At 50.2% G+C, this 18,539-nt stretch overlaps 3 protein-coding genes across 5 annotated transcripts; all 3 read left to right on the forward strand.

Annotated features, from left to right (window-relative positions):
* Window positions 1-20: 20 nt before the first annotated feature.
* LOC112877563 (protein WHAT'S THIS FACTOR 1) lies at window positions 21-3,082 on the forward strand. Of its 3 annotated transcripts, none has more exons than XM_025941899.1 (4): window positions 21-436; window positions 544-2,026; window positions 2,546-2,630; window positions 2,758-3,082. In XM_025941899.1, exon 2 carries the CDS (start codon window positions 680-682, stop codon window positions 1,883-1,885), a length of 1,206 nt encoding a protein of 401 aa, XP_025797684.1. In that variant the 5' UTR covers window positions 21-436; window positions 544-679; the 3' UTR covers window positions 1,886-2,026; window positions 2,546-2,630; window positions 2,758-3,082. The 3 variants fall into 3 exon arrangements, with proteins under 3 accessions (XP_025797684.1, XP_025797686.1, XP_025797683.1); XM_025941901.1 differs by having other exon boundaries at window positions 2,586-2,630; XM_025941898.1 differs by lacking the exon at window positions 2,546-2,630.
* Window positions 3,083-4,546: 1,464 nt separating this feature from the next.
* On the forward strand, window positions 4,547-9,517 carry LOC112873876 (DNA-binding protein HEXBP-like). The gene is made up of 3 exons (XM_025936962.1): window positions 4,547-6,251; window positions 7,780-7,980; window positions 8,873-9,517. Exons 1-3 carry the CDS (start codon window positions 5,736-5,738, stop codon window positions 9,254-9,256), a joined length of 1,101 nt encoding a protein of 366 aa, XP_025792747.1. The 5' UTR covers window positions 4,547-5,735; the 3' UTR covers window positions 9,257-9,517.
* Window positions 9,518-13,536: 4,019 nt separating this feature from the next.
* On the forward strand, window positions 13,537-15,105 carry LOC112872587 (POU domain, class 3, transcription factor 3-like). The gene has a single exon (XM_025935637.1). The coding sequence runs from the start codon at window positions 14,104-14,106 to the stop codon at window positions 14,884-14,886; it is 783 nt and encodes a 260-aa protein (XP_025791422.1). The 5' UTR covers window positions 13,537-14,103; the 3' UTR covers window positions 14,887-15,105.
* Window positions 15,106-18,539: the final 3,434 nt, after the last annotated feature.

Genomic DNA, 18,539 nt, shown 5'->3' on the forward strand with positions numbered 1-18,539 from the left:
AGCCCGTGCAGGCTGTGTCTAACCCAGTACGGCCAGTCGTCGTCTTCTCTACCTGGCTCTCTCCTAGATCAGATCACCAACCGCCCGCCACCGTCACCGCTCGCGGTCGCCGGAGATCATCCTCTTCTCCGGCGACCCCGCCACGCCGATCCCAGCGAAGGTTGTCTGCCCACCTCGAAGCTCAGCTAGCGCTTCCCACCCCTGGGTCAGTCACCTCCCCCCTAAATTTGGCTCGTCCGCCGCTCGGACCAGCCCCGCTAGGGTTTTGGCCCAATGGATCCGCTCCGGAGCTAGCCCCTGGGGCGGCTCCTCCTCGAAGAGATCACCCCGGTGGTGATGGTGCTGACAACACCGCTCGCCGAGGCCGCCTGCCGAAAGAGCGGCCTCAGCTTCGTCGACATGCTCTCCCCGTTCTCGCTCTTCAAAAAAATCGACGGTAATGCGCCTCCCAATGCTTGTGTTCAGATGGTCCTATGCTGTGTCTGGTTTGTTTTGATTTTGAGATCTCATGGAGGGTTCTCTGTTTCTCTGTTTCTTCTTCAGTTGGGACAGCTTCACCAGCGTTGTTTTGGAGAGCCTGACAGCGCCACCCGCCGCCGCTCCCTCTCCCTCCCCGTTCCCCCTGCCCTCCCCGGCTGGCATCGTCGTGCCCCGAGCTAGCCCCTCAAAACCCCGCACCATGCAGTCCTTGGCGAAACCTCGGGCGCTCGAGCCCCTCCCTCCCCTTGCCGTCCACCTCAAGTCCATGTCGTACGTGGATGTGAAGATGCGGTGGAAGAAGGACGTGTCGTTCGACGCCGTCCCTGTGCTCTCCCACGCGCGCGACCTCCACCCGCTTGCCTCCCTGGCGCGCCTCCTCTCACCGTCGCCCACCCCCGTATCGGCGGTCTCCAAGCGCGGCCGCTCGCTGGAGGTCCCCGACCGCCGGGTCACCTCCTTCCTCCGCCGCTTCCCCGCCGCCTTCGTCGAGTCCGTGGGGCCGCAGCACAACCTCCCCTGGTTCCGACTCTCCGATGCCGCCGCCCGCCTCTTGCGGGAGGAGCGGGACGTCTTCGCCGCCCGCCGCGCGGATGTTACTGGCCGCCTGCGCCGCCTCGTCCTGATGTGCCCGCGACGCCGCCTCCCGCTCCGCGTCGCGCAGGGCATGCTCTGGCATCTTGGAATCCCGGAGGACTACTTTAAGGACCCGAATCAAGGCATTGCACAGGATGGATTCCAGATTTTAACTTCAGGAGATGGAGTTATTTGCCAGGATGACGACAACGATGGGAGGGACTTGGGTCTAATTGACGATGGAAAGCTTCAAGAAATGCCTCTCTCGGTTCTCCAGATGAATGCTATGAGGAAGTTCGGATCAGCGGCAGAGGTGCCTATCCCACTCTTCCAGTCAAAGGGTCTCCGGTTGAAGCAGAAGATTAAGGACTGGTTGGAAGGGTTCCAGAGGTTGCATTACGTGTCTCCATATGAGGATTTCAGCCACATCTGTCCGGGTAGTGATGTTTCAGAGAAGCGGGCAGTCGGGGTGCTCCATGAGCTGCTTAGTCTGTTTGTGACATGCTCTGCTGAGAGGCGGCGGTTACTCTGCCTTAGGCAGCACCTGGGTCTGCCACAGAAGTTCCATCTTGTGTTTGAGCGGCACCCGCATGTATTCTACTTATTGTTAAAGGAAAAGACATGCTTTGTTGTCCTCAAAGAGGCATACATGGCTAGGGGAGACACTGCAATTGAGGAACACCCCATGCTGGAAGTGCGCAAGAAGTTTGTTGAGCTGATGGAGCAGTCACAGGAAATCATAAGGTGCCGACGGAGCGGGAAGCCTATTGAACCTGAATCCAATGTATCTGATTCTGGGGATATTGAGGATTGCATTGAAATTTTATCATAACAAGCCATGTTTTTAGCTGATATGGATGATGGGAATCATGTGTAAATATGGCTTCTACAGCAAGAATGAGGAACCCTACTCTTGGTTGGAGCCAGTTTGTTGCTCATTATTTGCAGAGAAATTCATCAATTATAGAAACAGGTTAGTGACTATGAGAAATTTAAGCTGCATCATTCAAGCTCTTCATTACTTAACTGATTTGTTTTTGACATGTCTCAACCACACAATAGTGGTATTGTTTTGCCAAGATTTCTGATTTAGTGTATCCATCTGGAATTAATTAGCTGGTAATGGAAGCTAGTGTGATATTTAATTTTTTTCCACTATTTAAGGGGTGCAATTAACCCCTCTCACATTCATCCCTCTCACATAGTGGCAATTCACCTTGTAAGGATGGTAAATAGTTAATTATACCTAGTGAACAGCACACATTGAATTTTGACTGTATGTTCTGTTCTGTTCTGTTCTGTCCAATAGATTTAGCAGCTGGTGACTGTAGAAATATGTTTGATAAATTACTCTACATTGTTTTGTGTATGTCATGATATAATCTCTTCCTAGTCTCCAATGTATTTCTTGTACGTCACTCTGTTTTTGCACATCGAAGTGATTGCTTCTAAAATAAAACAAGCAATCTCTGAAAAAAAATGTTTACTCAAGCATCCAAGTGCCATTGAAAAGAGGAGCAATGCCACTACAGATGTGTTGGTATACTGGAGATGCGTGAATAGGAGAATGATTGAACGTAAGTTGGTAGATGCCAACCTCATACACATGAGACTTGTTCTCCTTACAGTTTTGCTTTTGTTTCTGCAAATGCTTAGGTTGCAAAGGGTTAAAAGAAACTATATCTTCTTTCTCACATTACATAGGTGCAAGTGAAATCGGATGATACCTTGAAGTTGGGAGCGCGGTTCTATGATGCAATCGAGCTGAGCATTTACTGAGGTTATTTGTGATGTCTAACCAAACTTTGTTGTTGTGTTTCTTGTAAGTAAGTCGAGTATCTGGAAATTGTTTGTTGAACCAAAGTTTTCTGAAGCTCACCACAATCCTAAGCAGTTTATATTCATATGCAAGTTATCTTGGTCTGAACAAGTTGTTATTCTATTATTGATTTTGCAAGACAAGCCTTGAATTTGTGGCCCGCTCAAGTTTGACAAGCAAGTTATAAAATTCCTGCCACAATTGAAGATATCTTTCTCCTATTTACCTGACATGTGGATTGTGGAATGGAAAAACTGCTGAACAGATCACATAATTTGTTATTGTGTAGGTGTCTAATAGTTGGCAGAGTGGAGTATACCACTTTATTTGTGGGCAATGGGTAGCTACTCGGTTTTCTTTATCATGTAGCATTGGATGATTGCAATTGAATCTGTCAGCCTATGTCTAACTAGTATTTTCTTTTTTGATCTCCATGCTCGCATCCATGATGATTGATGATTAGTTGGCTGTGTTGTAGATAGACTGATACCTTTGGCGATAAGTGAACCCCCCCCCCCCCCCCCCCCCACAACACACACACCCCCCAATATATATATATATATATATATCAGATGCAAATAGACAAATTATCTGGGTGCTTAGTTAAATCCCATACATGCAGATCAGAACAAAAATAACAATCCAATCTATCTTGATGTATTGTAGCACGATGCTAGTAGTTTTGTATTCCCTGTGATCTTGGCACAAATATGGTCCCAAGTTTATTTTATTATAGAAAATGAGATATTGGCAACATCTGTACATGTACATACACAATGGTCATTGTATTGTAATTTGGTTACCCTTTGTGGATCTAATTTTGCGTGTGTTTTCAAATCCAACTAATGTTCTCTTTTCATCTAAATTATAGTATTAATATGTGTTGATACCATTTTTCCTTTCTATTTACTTGCAAATTGCGAGCACAGGCCCTCTCAGAACATATTTTTAAAAGCAAAACTTACTTGCTTTTGCATTTCACAAAGAATCAGAGTAAAAAGGAAAAAGTCTATATAACCCTCCAACTATTCATGGTGGACTACTTCTTCCAAAACTATAAAATTGGATATTCTACCATCTGAATTTTCCAAAACCGGTCAAATAAACCCCCAATTGGTTTTGCACGGTGGTTCGCTACAGTGGCATATTTTTGTCTTTTCTTTTTTATTTATTTGCACTAAATCTTTAAAAAATCATAGTAAATAATAGAAAAGGTATAAAATAAAAAAATTCAATTTTATTGGACTCCACGTGAGTAGATCTAAACAGTGAACATATTAATAATATGATATTCTTTAGTATAAAATTTTTGCTATACCTTTAGATCTATATTTTTCTATAATTAATTGGAATAATTCATAGTTGTAGCTTCGATGGTACAATTGTGGTCAAATTATTTCGTGAAGTATAACTAAGCTATACATGATCCAATGAGTATGAAATTTTTACTACAGTAAAAATTAAATTTTTATTTCCGCTAAATCTTTGAAAAATCATAGTAAATAATAGAAAAAGCATAAAATGAAAAATTCAATTTTATTGGACTCCACATGAGTAGATCTAAACAGTGAATATATTAATAATATGATATTTTTTTAGTATAAAATTTTTGCTATACCTTTAGATCTATATTTTTCTATAATTAATTGGAATAATTCATAATTGTAGCTTCTATGGTACAATTATGGTCAAATTATTTTGTGAAGTATAACTAAGCTATACACGATCCAATGAGTATGAAATTTTTACTACAGTTGAAGCATACAATAATTTTGTCACCATAAAAATTTTACCACAATTGTACCATAGAAGCTACAGGTATGAATTATTCTAATTAATTACAGAAAAGTATAGATCTTAAGTTACAACAAAAACTTTGTATTAAAGAATACCATATTATATATTCACTGTGTAGATCTACTCACGTGGAGTCCAACAAAATTGGATTTTCCATTTTATGTTTTTTCTGTGATTTAATATGATTTTTAAAAGATTTAGCGGAAATAAATAGAAAAGAAATGACAAAACCGTGCTACTGTTGCAAAACCACCGTCCAAAACCACTTAAGGGGTTATTTGACCGGTTTTGGAAAGTCCAGGGGATAGAATATCTGGTTTTATAGTTTTGGGGGGAGGTTAAATAGTCCACCATAAATAGTTGGGTGGTTATGTAGACTTTTCTAAGTAAAAGTTGCATTTCGCAGAGAATTGGAGTAAAAATTGCATTTCGCAGAGAATTGGAGTGAAAATGTTGGGGACAATTCTCGGAGAAAATCATTGCACGCAAACCACGAATATCAGGTTTCCTCTCATCGAGTGAATGAGGGATGCACCCGTGTTTTCAGGTGGCACGGGTGCCTCTGGTGTTCACAAAATAGACTGGATCCTTTTAACATCTTGTAATTATGAAGTGCCTATGTACATAAAATTCTAAATTAGATTTGCACTTGTAAATATTGTAAACTGTTCAATGTAGTTTCTCCAACTCTACCATTTCGCCAGTTTCTAAGTTGTCTTGTTCAAATTTTTTTTGAAGAATATATTTTCCTTTTGATTGAGGGGATCCTGCAATAGTACAATTTTGCTGTGTGCTCGATTTAAAAAGGGAAAAAGATATCGAAATGGGCCAGGTTCCAAAATACCCAAGATATACCAAAACCCTTCTCGAGTCAGCCCACGGCCCACTAACCTGAGAAAATGATACTCCTTTTTTTTGTCCTTTTCACCCCCACAGCGCGCATCGTTTCGAGTTCCCCGCCCTAAACCATCCCCAAAACTCAAACGTCACCGCCACCGCCACCGCCACCGCCCCCGCCCCCCGTCCCGTCCGGTGCCGTGCCCCACCCTCACCGCCCTTCTCGACCATGTCGGTGGCCGACGGGGACGACGACGAGGGCTTCCTCCTTGCCCTCGACGCGGCGGAGGCCGCCGCGCTCGACTCCTCCAAGCGCCGCCGCCTCTCCACCACCTCGTCACCGACGCCCGCCACTCCCCCCGCCGCCTCTGAGGGGTCCTACCTGTCTGCGCTCAAGGGAAGCCACAGCTCGGCCTGGCAGCAGCAGCAGCAGCAAGCGCTGACCTACGCGCACAAGCGGCCCGACGGCTCCAAAACCCTAGCCACGGGTACCGGGGGGACCCAGGTGGCGAGCGGATCGTGCTTTAAGTGCGGAGACCCCGGCCACTGGGCCAGGGAGTGCCCCCAATCGGTTCCCACTATTGGGGGAGGGGGTGTAATCGGCGGTGGTGCCGGCGGAGGGTATGTGAATGCGGGTGAGGAGGTGGAGGAGAAGGCGTGCCCCTGCGGCGCCGGGAGCTGCCTCGTACTTACTTCCAACACGCCCAGGAACCCCGGGAGGAAGTTCTACAAGTGCCCCATGCGGGTGAGTATTTCGAATCAGCTGATCATAAGACCCTTACCCTGCAATTACTTGCTCCAAAGCTGCTGGTCCAAATGCTAATTTGTTTGGTCTGCCGTGTGGGTGTTGTAATGACTTTGATGTACTTGTTAGTTTGTATGGTCTCTTCAGGATTTTGTAGACCTCTAACAATTTTGGGTACCCTTCCTAGTTGGTCGAAGTTGTCGTGTTCTGTGACAGTGGGGCCTGTAGATTTACTGCTCCAGAGTTAGGAGTTAGGACCAGCAATTATTCCTTAGATGATGTTTACCTTTGTTTCCTGGTATATTACTACATTTCACAATATTTGTTCAACATGCATGCTGAAGATGCATAAAATTAAGTAATGTGTAACAGATTGTACCAACATTAATCCAATTAACCTATTTGTCTCTATTATATAGATGGAGAATTGCAATGTCTATCAAAGTTCTATATGACTATACCTCTCAACTGTGTGCCGGACCAATATCGTTAAATGAATGCAGTAATGCTATGGCAGTACAATCTTTTGGCACTTGTTTGTCCTTAATCAATGCGTGATTTAGTTTGTCTGGACGCATGCCCTTTCTTGGTTTAGGAGATTTCTTTGTCTGGTTTTCTCCCTGGCAGGAGTGGGAACATGATTGGAAGCTTTACTAAGCTTGGTAGGAACAAGGGTTCAGGGATACTGTATCGCAGATACATGATCTTGCATTGCTTAAATGTTGTGCGACAGCTGTGGCACATTGTAACTGCATAGCACTTTTGTTATATTGTAGTAGCACTTGGAACTGATCATTTTCATTACATTATCTTATAATTTATATGCTTATTGCTTAAACAGTCTGTTAGTCTTATTTAGGTGGCCACGTCTTGTTAGTTGCTTACCAAAGATTACTAAGTTCTTGCTTCCAAGTTTCATGACAACTCTTTGTATTGTTGAAATTGTTTGTCAGTTACCATATCATTCATGTCTCACCTCAGTTTGCTTGAAAGTGTTTCTGCCACTTGAAAGTACCCAGTTTGCTTTCCAAATAATTAACCAGCCATATTTACTCCTTGATCAAATAAGGGGAGATTCTTTTGAGGATTTAGATATCAGTTGACTGTCTGGCTCTAGAAAAAGTTGCAGCAATACACAAAATAAGTTTATTGTTTCATTTTACTTTTATTATACTTGCATGGGAATCAGATTATCATAATAACATGTCTCTTGCTGATATAATCCATAATCGACCACCAAGAGACAAAGATCATATACAAATATGCATGTGGATTAGGTATGTTGTGTGTGGTTGCAGTGTTCCACTGTGTTATTCAATTGCTTACTAATATCTGAAAAGATGTGCTGGCCAAAGGCAATTTTGATGGATGATATATACATGCACATGCAATGTTGCAGTTACATATGGTAATATAAATGGACATCTGAATCTGAGGCAATATGAAAGGCAACTTTATTCTTGTTTCCATTTGATTTTCTTGTTTTTAATGATTTATGCTGATGTTATTTACTTATTTTCTGACTAAGGACAATGGGGGTTGCAACTTCTTTGAGTGGTGCGATGCTCCATCTCCCGGCCCTGCAAATGCTCGAAGTAACCCTGTTTTTCAGTCAGAGACATCAGCAACAGATATGCTTTGCCCATGTGGTGCTGGAGCTTGCTTAGTTCTGACCACAAAGACAGGGAAAAATGTTGGGAGGCAGTTCTATCGCTGCCCAGCAAATCAGGTAAAATCAGCATTTTTGTTTTGATGTGCCCACACTTCCTGAATACATGATATTTTACAATAACCACGTAGTGGTTTATGTTGGTTTGCTTCTCTATAAGAAGCAAGAAGCAAGTTGCTTAATGATAGCATCGAACATCTGCAGTTGTCCCTCCTTGCTGAATATGAGTAATTGCGAATTTTTTGTTGCAGGATATCACTGTTATCAGTACTATAGATGAAAGTTGATTTGCGGTTTGGATAGTAGGTTAGGAGTTTTGAATTTTCAACTGCTTACCTTGTGAAAACCTTCTGTAGACACTGTACCACGTTCCTTAATCTCATTCGTTGACCCCGTTGTCCCAGGAACTTGGTTGCTTTTCAGCCATGTCGTGGAACCAGAATTAAGGATCTTAACAACCTAATGTATTGTCATCTGTCTATGGCATGTTTGCTTTGCATACTGAAAATGGGCAGTATATCGCACTGACTAAATGCTAGCATTGTGCTCTTACACTCAGAGCAGCCATATTGTGGAACCAGAACTAGGGATCTTAACAACCTAATGTATTGTCATGTGCCAATGGCATGTTTGCTTTGCATACTGAAAATGGCTAGTTTTTGCACTGAATAAATGCTATTATGTACCTTTTGAAAAAAGGTAAAGCGATTGTTCCCAGTTCCTAGTCCTAAATATTGTTCCTTTTCTCTTAGTGGAGCACTTAGTTAGTTAGTTATATCTGTATCTTCATGCACAACAACTGATGCTGGTATACCATCAGTTGTATTTTAACTCGATGTGATATTCCATGTTCCTTTTCATCTTTTCCTTTATTAGTTTTATAATCTAGCCACTTTTTTTCTAACTTGGCATTTCATGTATCTTTATGGTGTGATTGGGACAAATCACCCAGGGTGGCGGCTCTTGTGGCTTTTTCAAGTGGTGTGACGATCAACAGCCCAGGGTAGGTGCACCACCGCAAGCTTCACTGCAGTACCAAACTGATGCTATGTCAAGCGTCCAAAACTCCAGCAAGAGGAGCTCCTCATCCTGCTTCAAGTGCGGACAGGAGAACCACTGGGCGAGAGACTGCCCGAATCAATCATTGGATCCTTATCCTGACAAGGGTGGGAGACCAATAACTTCGGTGAGCTCGCCTGATGGGTGCTTCAAGTGTGGTAAGACTGGTCACTGGTCCCGCGATTGCCCAACCTCGAATAGTGGTGGTGGTGGTGCCGGCGCCAGGCATGCCAAGTCGTCTTCTGCTTTGGGCTCGTGGAACAGTCAGAGATACTGATAGCAAGCTCCTGTGAACTCAATTGAACTGACATGGACATGCTGTACGAAACTTGGACAAATGCCCCCGGACACGTGTTGCTTAGGTATGTGATCATGCCGATGCCTTTTGCTGTTCTATGTTATGTAAGGGATCAACTGTGGCTGTTAGTCTGTCTTAATCCTACTTTCATTCTGTGTGGAACTCGGGTCTACTGTTTTATCTACTCTAGGAACTTCCACTTGTCAGTATAAGAAAGACTTGGTATTCTGTTTGTCGTCACCCCTTGCGCAACCATAAATCCCATGCTTCATTTCCTTTTGAAGACTTGGTATATACATGTATTTAGAGATTTACATGAATTAGAAGTAGGCATGAGATATTCTTTTAAAGTTTATACCCTGGACCCTGTAAGGTGGAGCCCCAGTCTCTGGCAAGGCTAAAATGGAACAGCCTTTAAAAGGTCTGAACAGAAGTAGTTCAGTTGTGTTGGTAAACTTAATACGCACACCCACTGTGCCATTCTTAGGACCCAACTATTAAAGGATACGAACAAAGGCTGGCCTATCGCGGCCCCAGCGCAGCGGATGCCATTGCTGTCCGCTCCAGGCCACAGAACCGCACATGGTTTAGAGCCCGCGGGGGCAAAGGAATCTCCGGGTTTTAGTTGGGGAACGAAGCCTTTGTGGAGTAATCATCTCCGGGCAAAGCTGTGGCCTGGGTGGTGGTCCTCCTGGAGTCCTGGTGGCGGCAGCGTCAGGGCAGCTGGTGCCGACCCAGTTGAAACTGCCACTGCCAGTACGGTTCGTGCCCTTGGTGGCATCTGCCTATTGTGTTTTTCACGGCGAACCCTTTGAACCGACCGTGGCCGTGGCACCGGACATCACAGGTCGTTCTCTCGCAAAGATCTCGGGGTCCCCTGGCGCCGGAGTAGATCTGAGATGCCTCCACTGCTAACGCCAAAGCCTTACTTGTGCGGATTTGCTGCTCATTTGTTCTGCTGTCTGTTCGGCTGGTCCCTTTTTTTTTTGGCTAGTGCGTGCTTTCAGTGCTCGATTCACTACTTTATGACCAGTAGAACTGATGATCCGCCCAATAATTTAGCTTGCTGTCACTAGCGTGTCTGAACTTACAACAAGAGGGAACCGGACCGTAGCTTGGAGACACCGTTTTTTTATGTTTAGGATACTTTTGCCGACATCTTAGTACCCACGCGTAGACAATTCATTTGCCGAATACAGCGCGGTTGGTGTGCTATCAAGATTCAAGAGTAGTGGCAGACCTCTAGCGTTTGCAAAGGCTCTATCTAAAAAAATTAACCCTCCTTTCTGTGGGATGTTAACAGTTGTTAGCAAGCACGACAAAGCTGCTGTCCTCTGCCGCAACCGCAAGTCTTCCGAGCACGTGATGGTTAATCCTTTGCCACCGTGGTCCCCTAGACCTTTAGGCAGCGATGTGAGCTCTGGTTCGCTTTTAACAGTTTATCTTGCTTACTTAAAAAAAAACAGTTTACTTGCTGGCCAAAGGCCTAGTGTTCCGCTGGACAAAAAAAAAAAGGGGGTCCCGCAAGCACGTGACGGACAGGAATCCACGGCCCACGCACTGGGCTAACTAGCATGACCACCCAAAGCAAACCGCCGGTGCCGTGCAGAGTCGCAGCCTGCGCCGTCAACCACGGAGGACAGTTGAACACCACCGGCTGTCTCCCTTCCTCCGCTCGCCGGATCCCCCCCAGCAAACTCAGCCCGCCCGCCCCGCGGATCAGGACGGCGCCTAGTCACTGACCACCGTCGACGAGCGCACCTAGTATTTACCCCGTGCCACCGAAGGGCGAGGCCCGAGCACGAGCACGATGCGGCTGCATGATCCACAAGGACCACCTGAACTCGACCCGAGAAAAAAGGGCCGTGGATCGCAGCGGGCTGGCGCGTAAAGGCGCCATGGCCCCCAAGGCCCCCCGCCGCCTGGCTCGCCTCGCCAACTAGCCCGCCCGAGATGCCGATGCCGTCCGCTTCTTCCCGGCGTTGCTCCCTTTCCCTTCCCACGTCTGTTCTGGGCGCACGCACTCCATGCCCCAGGGGCCCTAGCTGGCGAGGCCGCTCACTTGTCGGCCGCCCATTGGGTGGCCCGGGGCCCCTCTCCCCCACGCCATCTCCCTGCGCCGCTGCGCGTCTGGCTCGCCCTCCACGTCCGTCGTCGGTCTGGGCGTGAGCGTGGCCAGTTTGGCGTGGGGGTCGAGTGAGTGACGATCACATCCTAGCGCTGCATCTTGTTCTGTCCGGGCCTCAAGCCTCTCCACACTACTACCAGTAGAGCAGTGGTACCAGCAGTGGCGTGTTGTTGCGATGACGATGATGATGATGATTAGATTAGTCGTAGGGGTGGGTGGGCCAGCTTTCGATCTTGTCACGCCAAATGAGGTAATTCACACAGCTCCACCCCCCCCCCCCCCCCCCGGATCTCATAAATCCGACCCCCTTTCGCCGATTGGTCTGTAGGTCGCGTCGCTGCCCCCCTCTCCCCACAACCGCTCGATTCTTCATCACTTCCCTTTCCTCCCCGCGAAGCATGATTGGAGCACGGTGATTCCGTTGTCCCCACAGCCCCATGAAGCGAGAGTAGCGGTATCTCGAGAGGCTGTTTGATTTAGGCTGTTTGATTTGTGGCCTGCGGCGCCACATCGCGCCGCATATCCCGCGCCGCAGGTGTGGCGGCCGAATCGGCCGCCGCACTTGGACACGGTGAGGCGCCGTAGGCTGGAAAGAAAACAGCGGTACTCCAACCATGGCAAAATTACTCATCCTCCTCGTAGTAAAGAGGCGGGCGATGTGACCAGCTCGCGCATGGAGCCGTGCGAGGACAAGTCGTGGCCATCGGAGAGCGAGGCGAGATGGGTGGGCTTTGCTCGGGGAGGGGAAGGAAGGAACAAAACGGTCGCGACGGCGAGACGAACAGCAAGGAATTCCCTCCCCGGGCGAGTCCGCTCCGCGTGCGGGTCCCCTTCTCGGACGGGCGGGCGCGTCTCCGTTTTGGACAAAGGCGCGAGAGGGACGCGACAGCGCGACGCATCCATCCAGATCTGCCGCGGCGAGACAACAGGGAGAAGGAAAGCTACTCCAGGCCAAGAGCTCCGTTTACCGGCCGAGTATTATTTCTCTCCCCCTTTGGTTTCTCACTCATCCTCCGCCGGCGGCCGTTGAGGAGGCAGCGTATACAAATAGAATAGAGTATTCACATCCAGACCATTCAGCGTCTAATCCTGGAAGATACTTTATTATCCGACAAAAAAGGGTCCTGGATGATAAAATAAAAAACCAGGCAGTATTATAATTCGTGGACTAGACCATGGGTCTCTTTCGCAGCGATTTTCGAATTGCTCTGCTTTTCCAGATGGGGTAAGCGGCACATGCTCTGGGGTTTAGACTACTCCCAACTTGGTCCGGGAGCAGGTTTACACTCCCAGCCTGGGAATCTTGGTCCAAGTGAGCTTCCGTTTTCAGGAAACCACCACATGAACCAGGAGACCTCACCTACCCAGCCAAGATCACGTTTCCAGGGAGTAGTTTATCTGTATCCCCCATAAGTACGTTCCTATTCTCTCTTTTTGTATATGTAGCGTACCATCAAATTATTGCTCCCACAGCTAGGCCTTGTTTAGATTGCAAAAAATTTGCAATAGTGACACTGTAGCACTTTCGTTTGTATTTGACAAATTTTATCTAATCATGGACTAATTAGGCTCAAAAGATTCGTCTCGTGATGTACAATTAAACTGTGCAATTAGTTATTTTTTTACATACATTTACTGCTCCATGCATGTGTCCCAAAATTGATGTGATGGAGAGAGTGTGTAAAAATTATAACATTTGGGGTGCATCTAAACAGGCTCTAGTTGCAGCGACACAACTGCTCAACTCCAGTTGCTCAACAGCTGACCGCCCCCATCAACCTCGCAGTTCTAAGATTCTCTTTTCATTAGAAAAAACCATCCAATTCTTTCTACTTTTTTTTATCTTGATAAAAAAGATGAGTTACGGGCTGCTCGGTTCCTGCGGCGGCCGGAGGAGGGGGGGCCTCGTTTTCCGGCGGGGCCCCGCCGTGGAGCACGAGATTATTGCCTGCCCGTACGGAGGCGATCGATCTGACCCGAGCTCCACCTCCTCCCCTCCCCGCCCAATCGGCCGCGCCCTGTGGCCTGGCCGCCTGGCCACTCCCGCGCTGCCTTCCGCGTGCGCCCCTCCAGCTGACCCCCGGGCCCCGCGCCCGCGCGACCCCACCTGCCTGCGGCCGCCGAACCCCGCGCGCGGGCGGACGGGGACCTCCACCTCCACTCGCGCAGCACATATTCCCGTCACCACCATCGCCATGGCTAGTAACCACGCGTGAGTGAGTGGGCTTGTCGATCGATCGATCGATCCCCTTTTGATTTCTTCCTTTTCTCCTCCCCTCGTGCGTGTGAATCCTCAGCTTTATAGGTTCATCATCACCCAGCTCCGTCTGCTAGCTGCCATGGTTTCCACTCCTAGCTCAGCTTCCCCATCTCCTAGCACCAGCACTGGTGCTCCCGAATAAAATAATTGCAAAGGCACCAGTGGGAGTACCTGAAGCCCCAAAAATTATGGTTGCTGCGCTGTTGGCCTTCGCCTGACCTAGTTTGCATTTCCATATATAGCAAAACCACCCTCGTCTTTCTCCCTAGACCGCCCGGCAGACCACGCTCACACACTTCTCCCACCAGGTCTCAGCTCAGCTCAGCTCAGTTCTCCTGGTATCATATAGCTTATCGCAAATATCATATCGTGCCACCGTGTGACGGCCACCAGGCGTCTCGTTTGCTCCTACAAATACCGGGCCGGCGCGCGGGCGGGATGGACGACTCGCCGACTCAGGCGGCGGCCAACCTGTCGCTGACTCTGGCGCCGGCGCCGGGGAGCGCGGGCGCGGTGGGGGGAGTAGAAGGAGGAGGGGGAGGGGGCGGCGGTGGTCGAGCGACGGCGTGCGTCGACGGCAAGGACGTGCGCCTCTTCCCCTGCCTCTTCTGCAACAAGAAGTTCCTCAAGTCGCAGGCGCTGGGGGGCCACCAGAACGCGCACAAGAAGGAGCGGAGCATCGGCTGGAACCCCTACTTCTACATGGCGCCGCAGCCGCCCAATGCCGCGCCGCCGAGCCCCACGGGCTACGCCGGGGTCGCGGGCGCGGGCGGCCTCCCCGCGCCGCACGCGTACGCGGCGGCGGGCCACGGGTACGCCGCCCCCGTGCCGGCGCCGTTCCCCATCGCCTCTCACAGCTCCAGCGCCGGCGGGCTGCAGTACTACGACGGCGCGGCGGCGGCGGCTGCGGCCGCGGCCTCGGTGTCGGCGGGCGAGGGTGGCGTGGTGGCCCCGCGCGCGCGCTTCGCCACGCACCAGCCGGTCCTGGCGGTGTCGGCGTCGGCGGAGGAAGACCCGCCCGGCGCCGGGCGCGACGACCTGATCGACATGCTCAACTGGAGGAGGGGCTCCCACGGCCCCACCGCCTCTGCAGCCGCCACCACCGCCTCGCCGGCCAGCACCACCACCACGCTCACCACCTCCGGCGCCGGCGCCGCCGACGGCAGCACCGGCAACAACGACGACGGCGGCGGGGAGCTCGACCTCAACCTCAGCCTCTAGCAGAGCCTGCTCGCCCCCACTAGGTTAATCGTGTACCGGCCTATCCGTAAGCCACGCGTGTCGACTTAATTAGCTCCTAGGCACGTTAATCTCCCTCCCTCCCTCCCTCTCTCTCTCTCTGTACTCTCTCTCCTCTCCCCTGTATGTTAGTACGCCTCGTCATCTCCTGTCCTTTTTGCCATGTCCTGAATTGTTCATCGTCTTCTTTTCTTTCTCTTCCCTTCTTGAGGCTTTTGCTTGGTTGTTGATCCTCGCGCGCTGGGTCCTCCGGTTCTTTGTTGGGGGCTCGCCGTTGCCTCGCGTGTACTCGCCTGCTGCTGGCTGCTGGTCCTGCCGGTGGTGCCGCGGCATCAATCAGTGACCAGTGCCGAGCATGTGGCGGCACAATGTCCTCGCCGCTGCCTCACTGTTCATCAGCTCCTGCTCGTGCGTGGCCAATGTCTGGTGCAGTTCGTTCCGTCCCGCTCCGTCTACCTGGCTTTCCACATTACTGTACTTCCATCTTCTGAGGATCGATCCCCCGCCGCCGGACAGGAGCCCGGGTCGCCGTCAAGGTGCCGTCCGGCGGCCGGCACGGGCGGCGCAGCGGGGAGTGGATGGGCTTGACCTCCCTGTTCACCCGCTGTTGCATGCTGGCCGGGTGGGGAGCATGCCCAATCAAATTACTGATGCTATTGGCTATCTGGGTGGTGTGAGGTTGTATATATATTTATTACATATGCGTATCGTCGATATTATTTGTTAGGTCCGCGTCCCATCTTGCTCGATCGTGTCTAGGAAGAACTGGATGCGCATGGCCAACGTAACCGCGCCGCGGAATCTTTAACCGGAACGAGCATTTCTAATCAGTCACAGATGGATTTACCAGGCTGACAGTTTCTTCAAAAGAAAAAAAGATTTACCAGGTGGGTAGTATCTGAGAACAGTAAAAAGGTAAATGCTTCCACCTTGGTGGTGGCAGAAGTGGCAAAGTTCTAGGATGCGTTGCTATCCATCCGCCGCGGGCAGGGCGCGGCCCCAAACTGCGTCGGCTGCTGCTCAGGTTCAGTCACGCGCCCATGGGACAAAACCCGGTGCCGTCCAATGGCGCCGCAGCGTCCGTAGTGGGGAGGGAGGGTTGCCATCTGGGCGCTGGGGCCCAGGGGGCATGGTCCGATAGTTGTAGGGGTCGCACCTCGCTGCGAGCGACGTGGGCATGGGCAGTGCGGGACGGGGCGCCAGACCTTTTGTGGCGCCGATGGGCGGATGGCAACAGCACAGCCGTGCCGGCGTGCCCCGGCATTGATGGTTCCTGTGAGCGACCAACAGGAACAGCAGCTCTTGGGAGGGCCGAACCGCCGGCGGGGGCGGGCAGCCGGGACGGCGAGGCGGAGAGCGATCGCGGGTGGCGCTCGACGGCTGCCGTTCCACGGCCGGTTCAGTCCGTCGCTGTCGGGCATCAACTGCGCGGCGAGCAGTTCCCTTCCAGGCCGGACCACGGCGGCCGGGGTGAGAAAGGGGAGAGATGCTGGCACTGTGGCTCCGGCCGCCGGGCAATGTCGACACGGTGACGGCGCGGCGCACCCGCCGCGAGTGACGTGGGCGCGGGCGGACGGCGACGTACCGGCCCGGCCGCGGTGTCGCCACTGTACTCCGGGCTCGCGCCGGGCCGGGCCGGGCCGGGCCGGGCGGCGGCGGCGTCGTCGGGCCCCGGCCTCGTGGCCGCTAGCCGAGTTGGCAGGCACGGTACGGGCGGGGACAGGGTGGCCGGGGGAGACGGGGACGCGGAACGGACACGGCCATGTGAGCGGGCGGGCCCGCCGTCAGCGACGGGGAAGGGAGAGAGCGGGGCGGGGCCACCGGCGGCGGAGACGCGACGTCGGCCGGTGGCGTCGCCCTCCCTGGCCGAGTTGCTGCAGCCTTGCTGCAGTGCCGTGCCGCGCCGCGCGCGTCCGGACGAGCCTGCACCCTCGCTTGGTCCCGGCACTGCAGCGTGTCCTTGTACCCTTGCGCGCGGGCCTGCGTGTGTTCGGGCAGCGGCTGTCTGGTGGTTGCGCCGCTACGCTGGAGTCGGGCGTGATCCTTTGCGGCACGAGCGCCGGTGAGCGCCGGGGTGCTCGCTCGGGGGCGCTCCGATCTTGTCGTGTCGCGTAGCGGGCGCCAGGGCTGACTGTGAGTGACTGGGATTGTGAGAGATCTCGCTCTTTCTTTTCGTACGGCTTTGCCTTTGAAAATAAGCAAGGAACCAGAGCACCAGTGCTGAATAGGAGATGGGATGCGTTTGGAGTTTGGAAAGGCTCCTTTTTTAATCTCTCTCTCTCTCTCTCTCTCGGGAAGGCAAGGAATAAACAGTTGTTCGAGTTGATGTGTCGTTGTTGGCGTTTTGGCCGGTTGCGTGAGTGGAACCGGGCAGCAGCTGCCAGGACCATTTCTGGATAAACTCGAGAAGCCATTCTGGATCACAACTTGAGTTTACGGCTAGTTCGGTTGCTCAACTCGGATATGTCCGGATCCGGTACGCGCCAAAAGGGAAAAAAAAAACACGCGAATGATTGTTGTGTTTTTTGTTTTCAAACCACGGTAGAAAGCTCAACCCCGCTACTCTTTAAGACCTTCCTGATACAGTCATCTCAACGTTGCTTTGATGGCGTGTTCGGTTCATGTCCATGTCTCTCCAGAACCCAAGTTAGACGTGACACCTCTTTAAGCTCGTGTTCGTTTCATTGCAACAATTGTGGGTTGCAACACTTCTTTTAACTTGTGGCAAGTGTGTCACTTTTTGGACTAAACGATCGAGCTAAGGAACCTAAAATGTTATTTACAATGGAACACCTAAGTAGATCATGTTTGTATTCTTTGGGACCAGCAAACGTTTGATAAATAGTTAGCTAAATTATAGGTATCTTTAGTACATAAAGTTGCTGAATTTATATGCAGCCAGAATACTTTCTGGTCATATTTTGTAGCAATCTACAATACTTTTTAAAAATACTGCTAAAGATCAAAATGTTCTTTGAAAACTTTTCGTACCAAACCACGTCGTACACTGATGGAAGGAGACATAATAAAGAGTCGTCATATTCGTTAGTGTTTTTTTTATTGGAATATCAATATAGCAGGCAGTGTTTTCCAAGTGAAGCTTTTCCGGTGAACTAGACCGAGTAGCGACTAACCATCAGGCATCAGGCATCAGCCATCAGCCATCAATAGGTGCAGCACACCCATCGTTCTGACATAAGTTTTCCAAGAAAAGTACCAAGCTCATTACTTTAGGTTATCATGGGCACATCGAGGAAAATGTATGTACTAGGAACAGCTACCCCAGTGCAGCAGCTCTTCTGAGTTGCGTACATATTCATGTAGAATAAAATACGTTTGGTGATATGAGGCCTTTCATGACTAATACCCATTTTTTTTGTTGCACACAAATACTCTCTCACAAATTGTCACCAATTATTAACACTTGAGTGCCAGCAGGCCCACTGGAAACCGAAGAATTTCGTATTAGTAATAACAAGCAGCAATCTGGGTGGTTCAGAAATAATTTCGCAAACTTTTGTAGGGAATTCGTAAGATGCGAGCCAGGGTGATCTAACTGGGGCGTCGCCACCACTCGCTTAGCTTGCTGCAACGCGCCACAACGATCGATGCGACCACCTGTCTCGTCGGAGCGA

This window comes from Panicum hallii, chromosome 9 (assembly GCF_002211085.1).
Source record: "Panicum hallii strain FIL2 chromosome 9, PHallii_v3.1, whole genome shotgun sequence".
Taxonomy (NCBI): domain Eukaryota; kingdom Viridiplantae; phylum Streptophyta; class Magnoliopsida; order Poales; family Poaceae; genus Panicum; species Panicum hallii.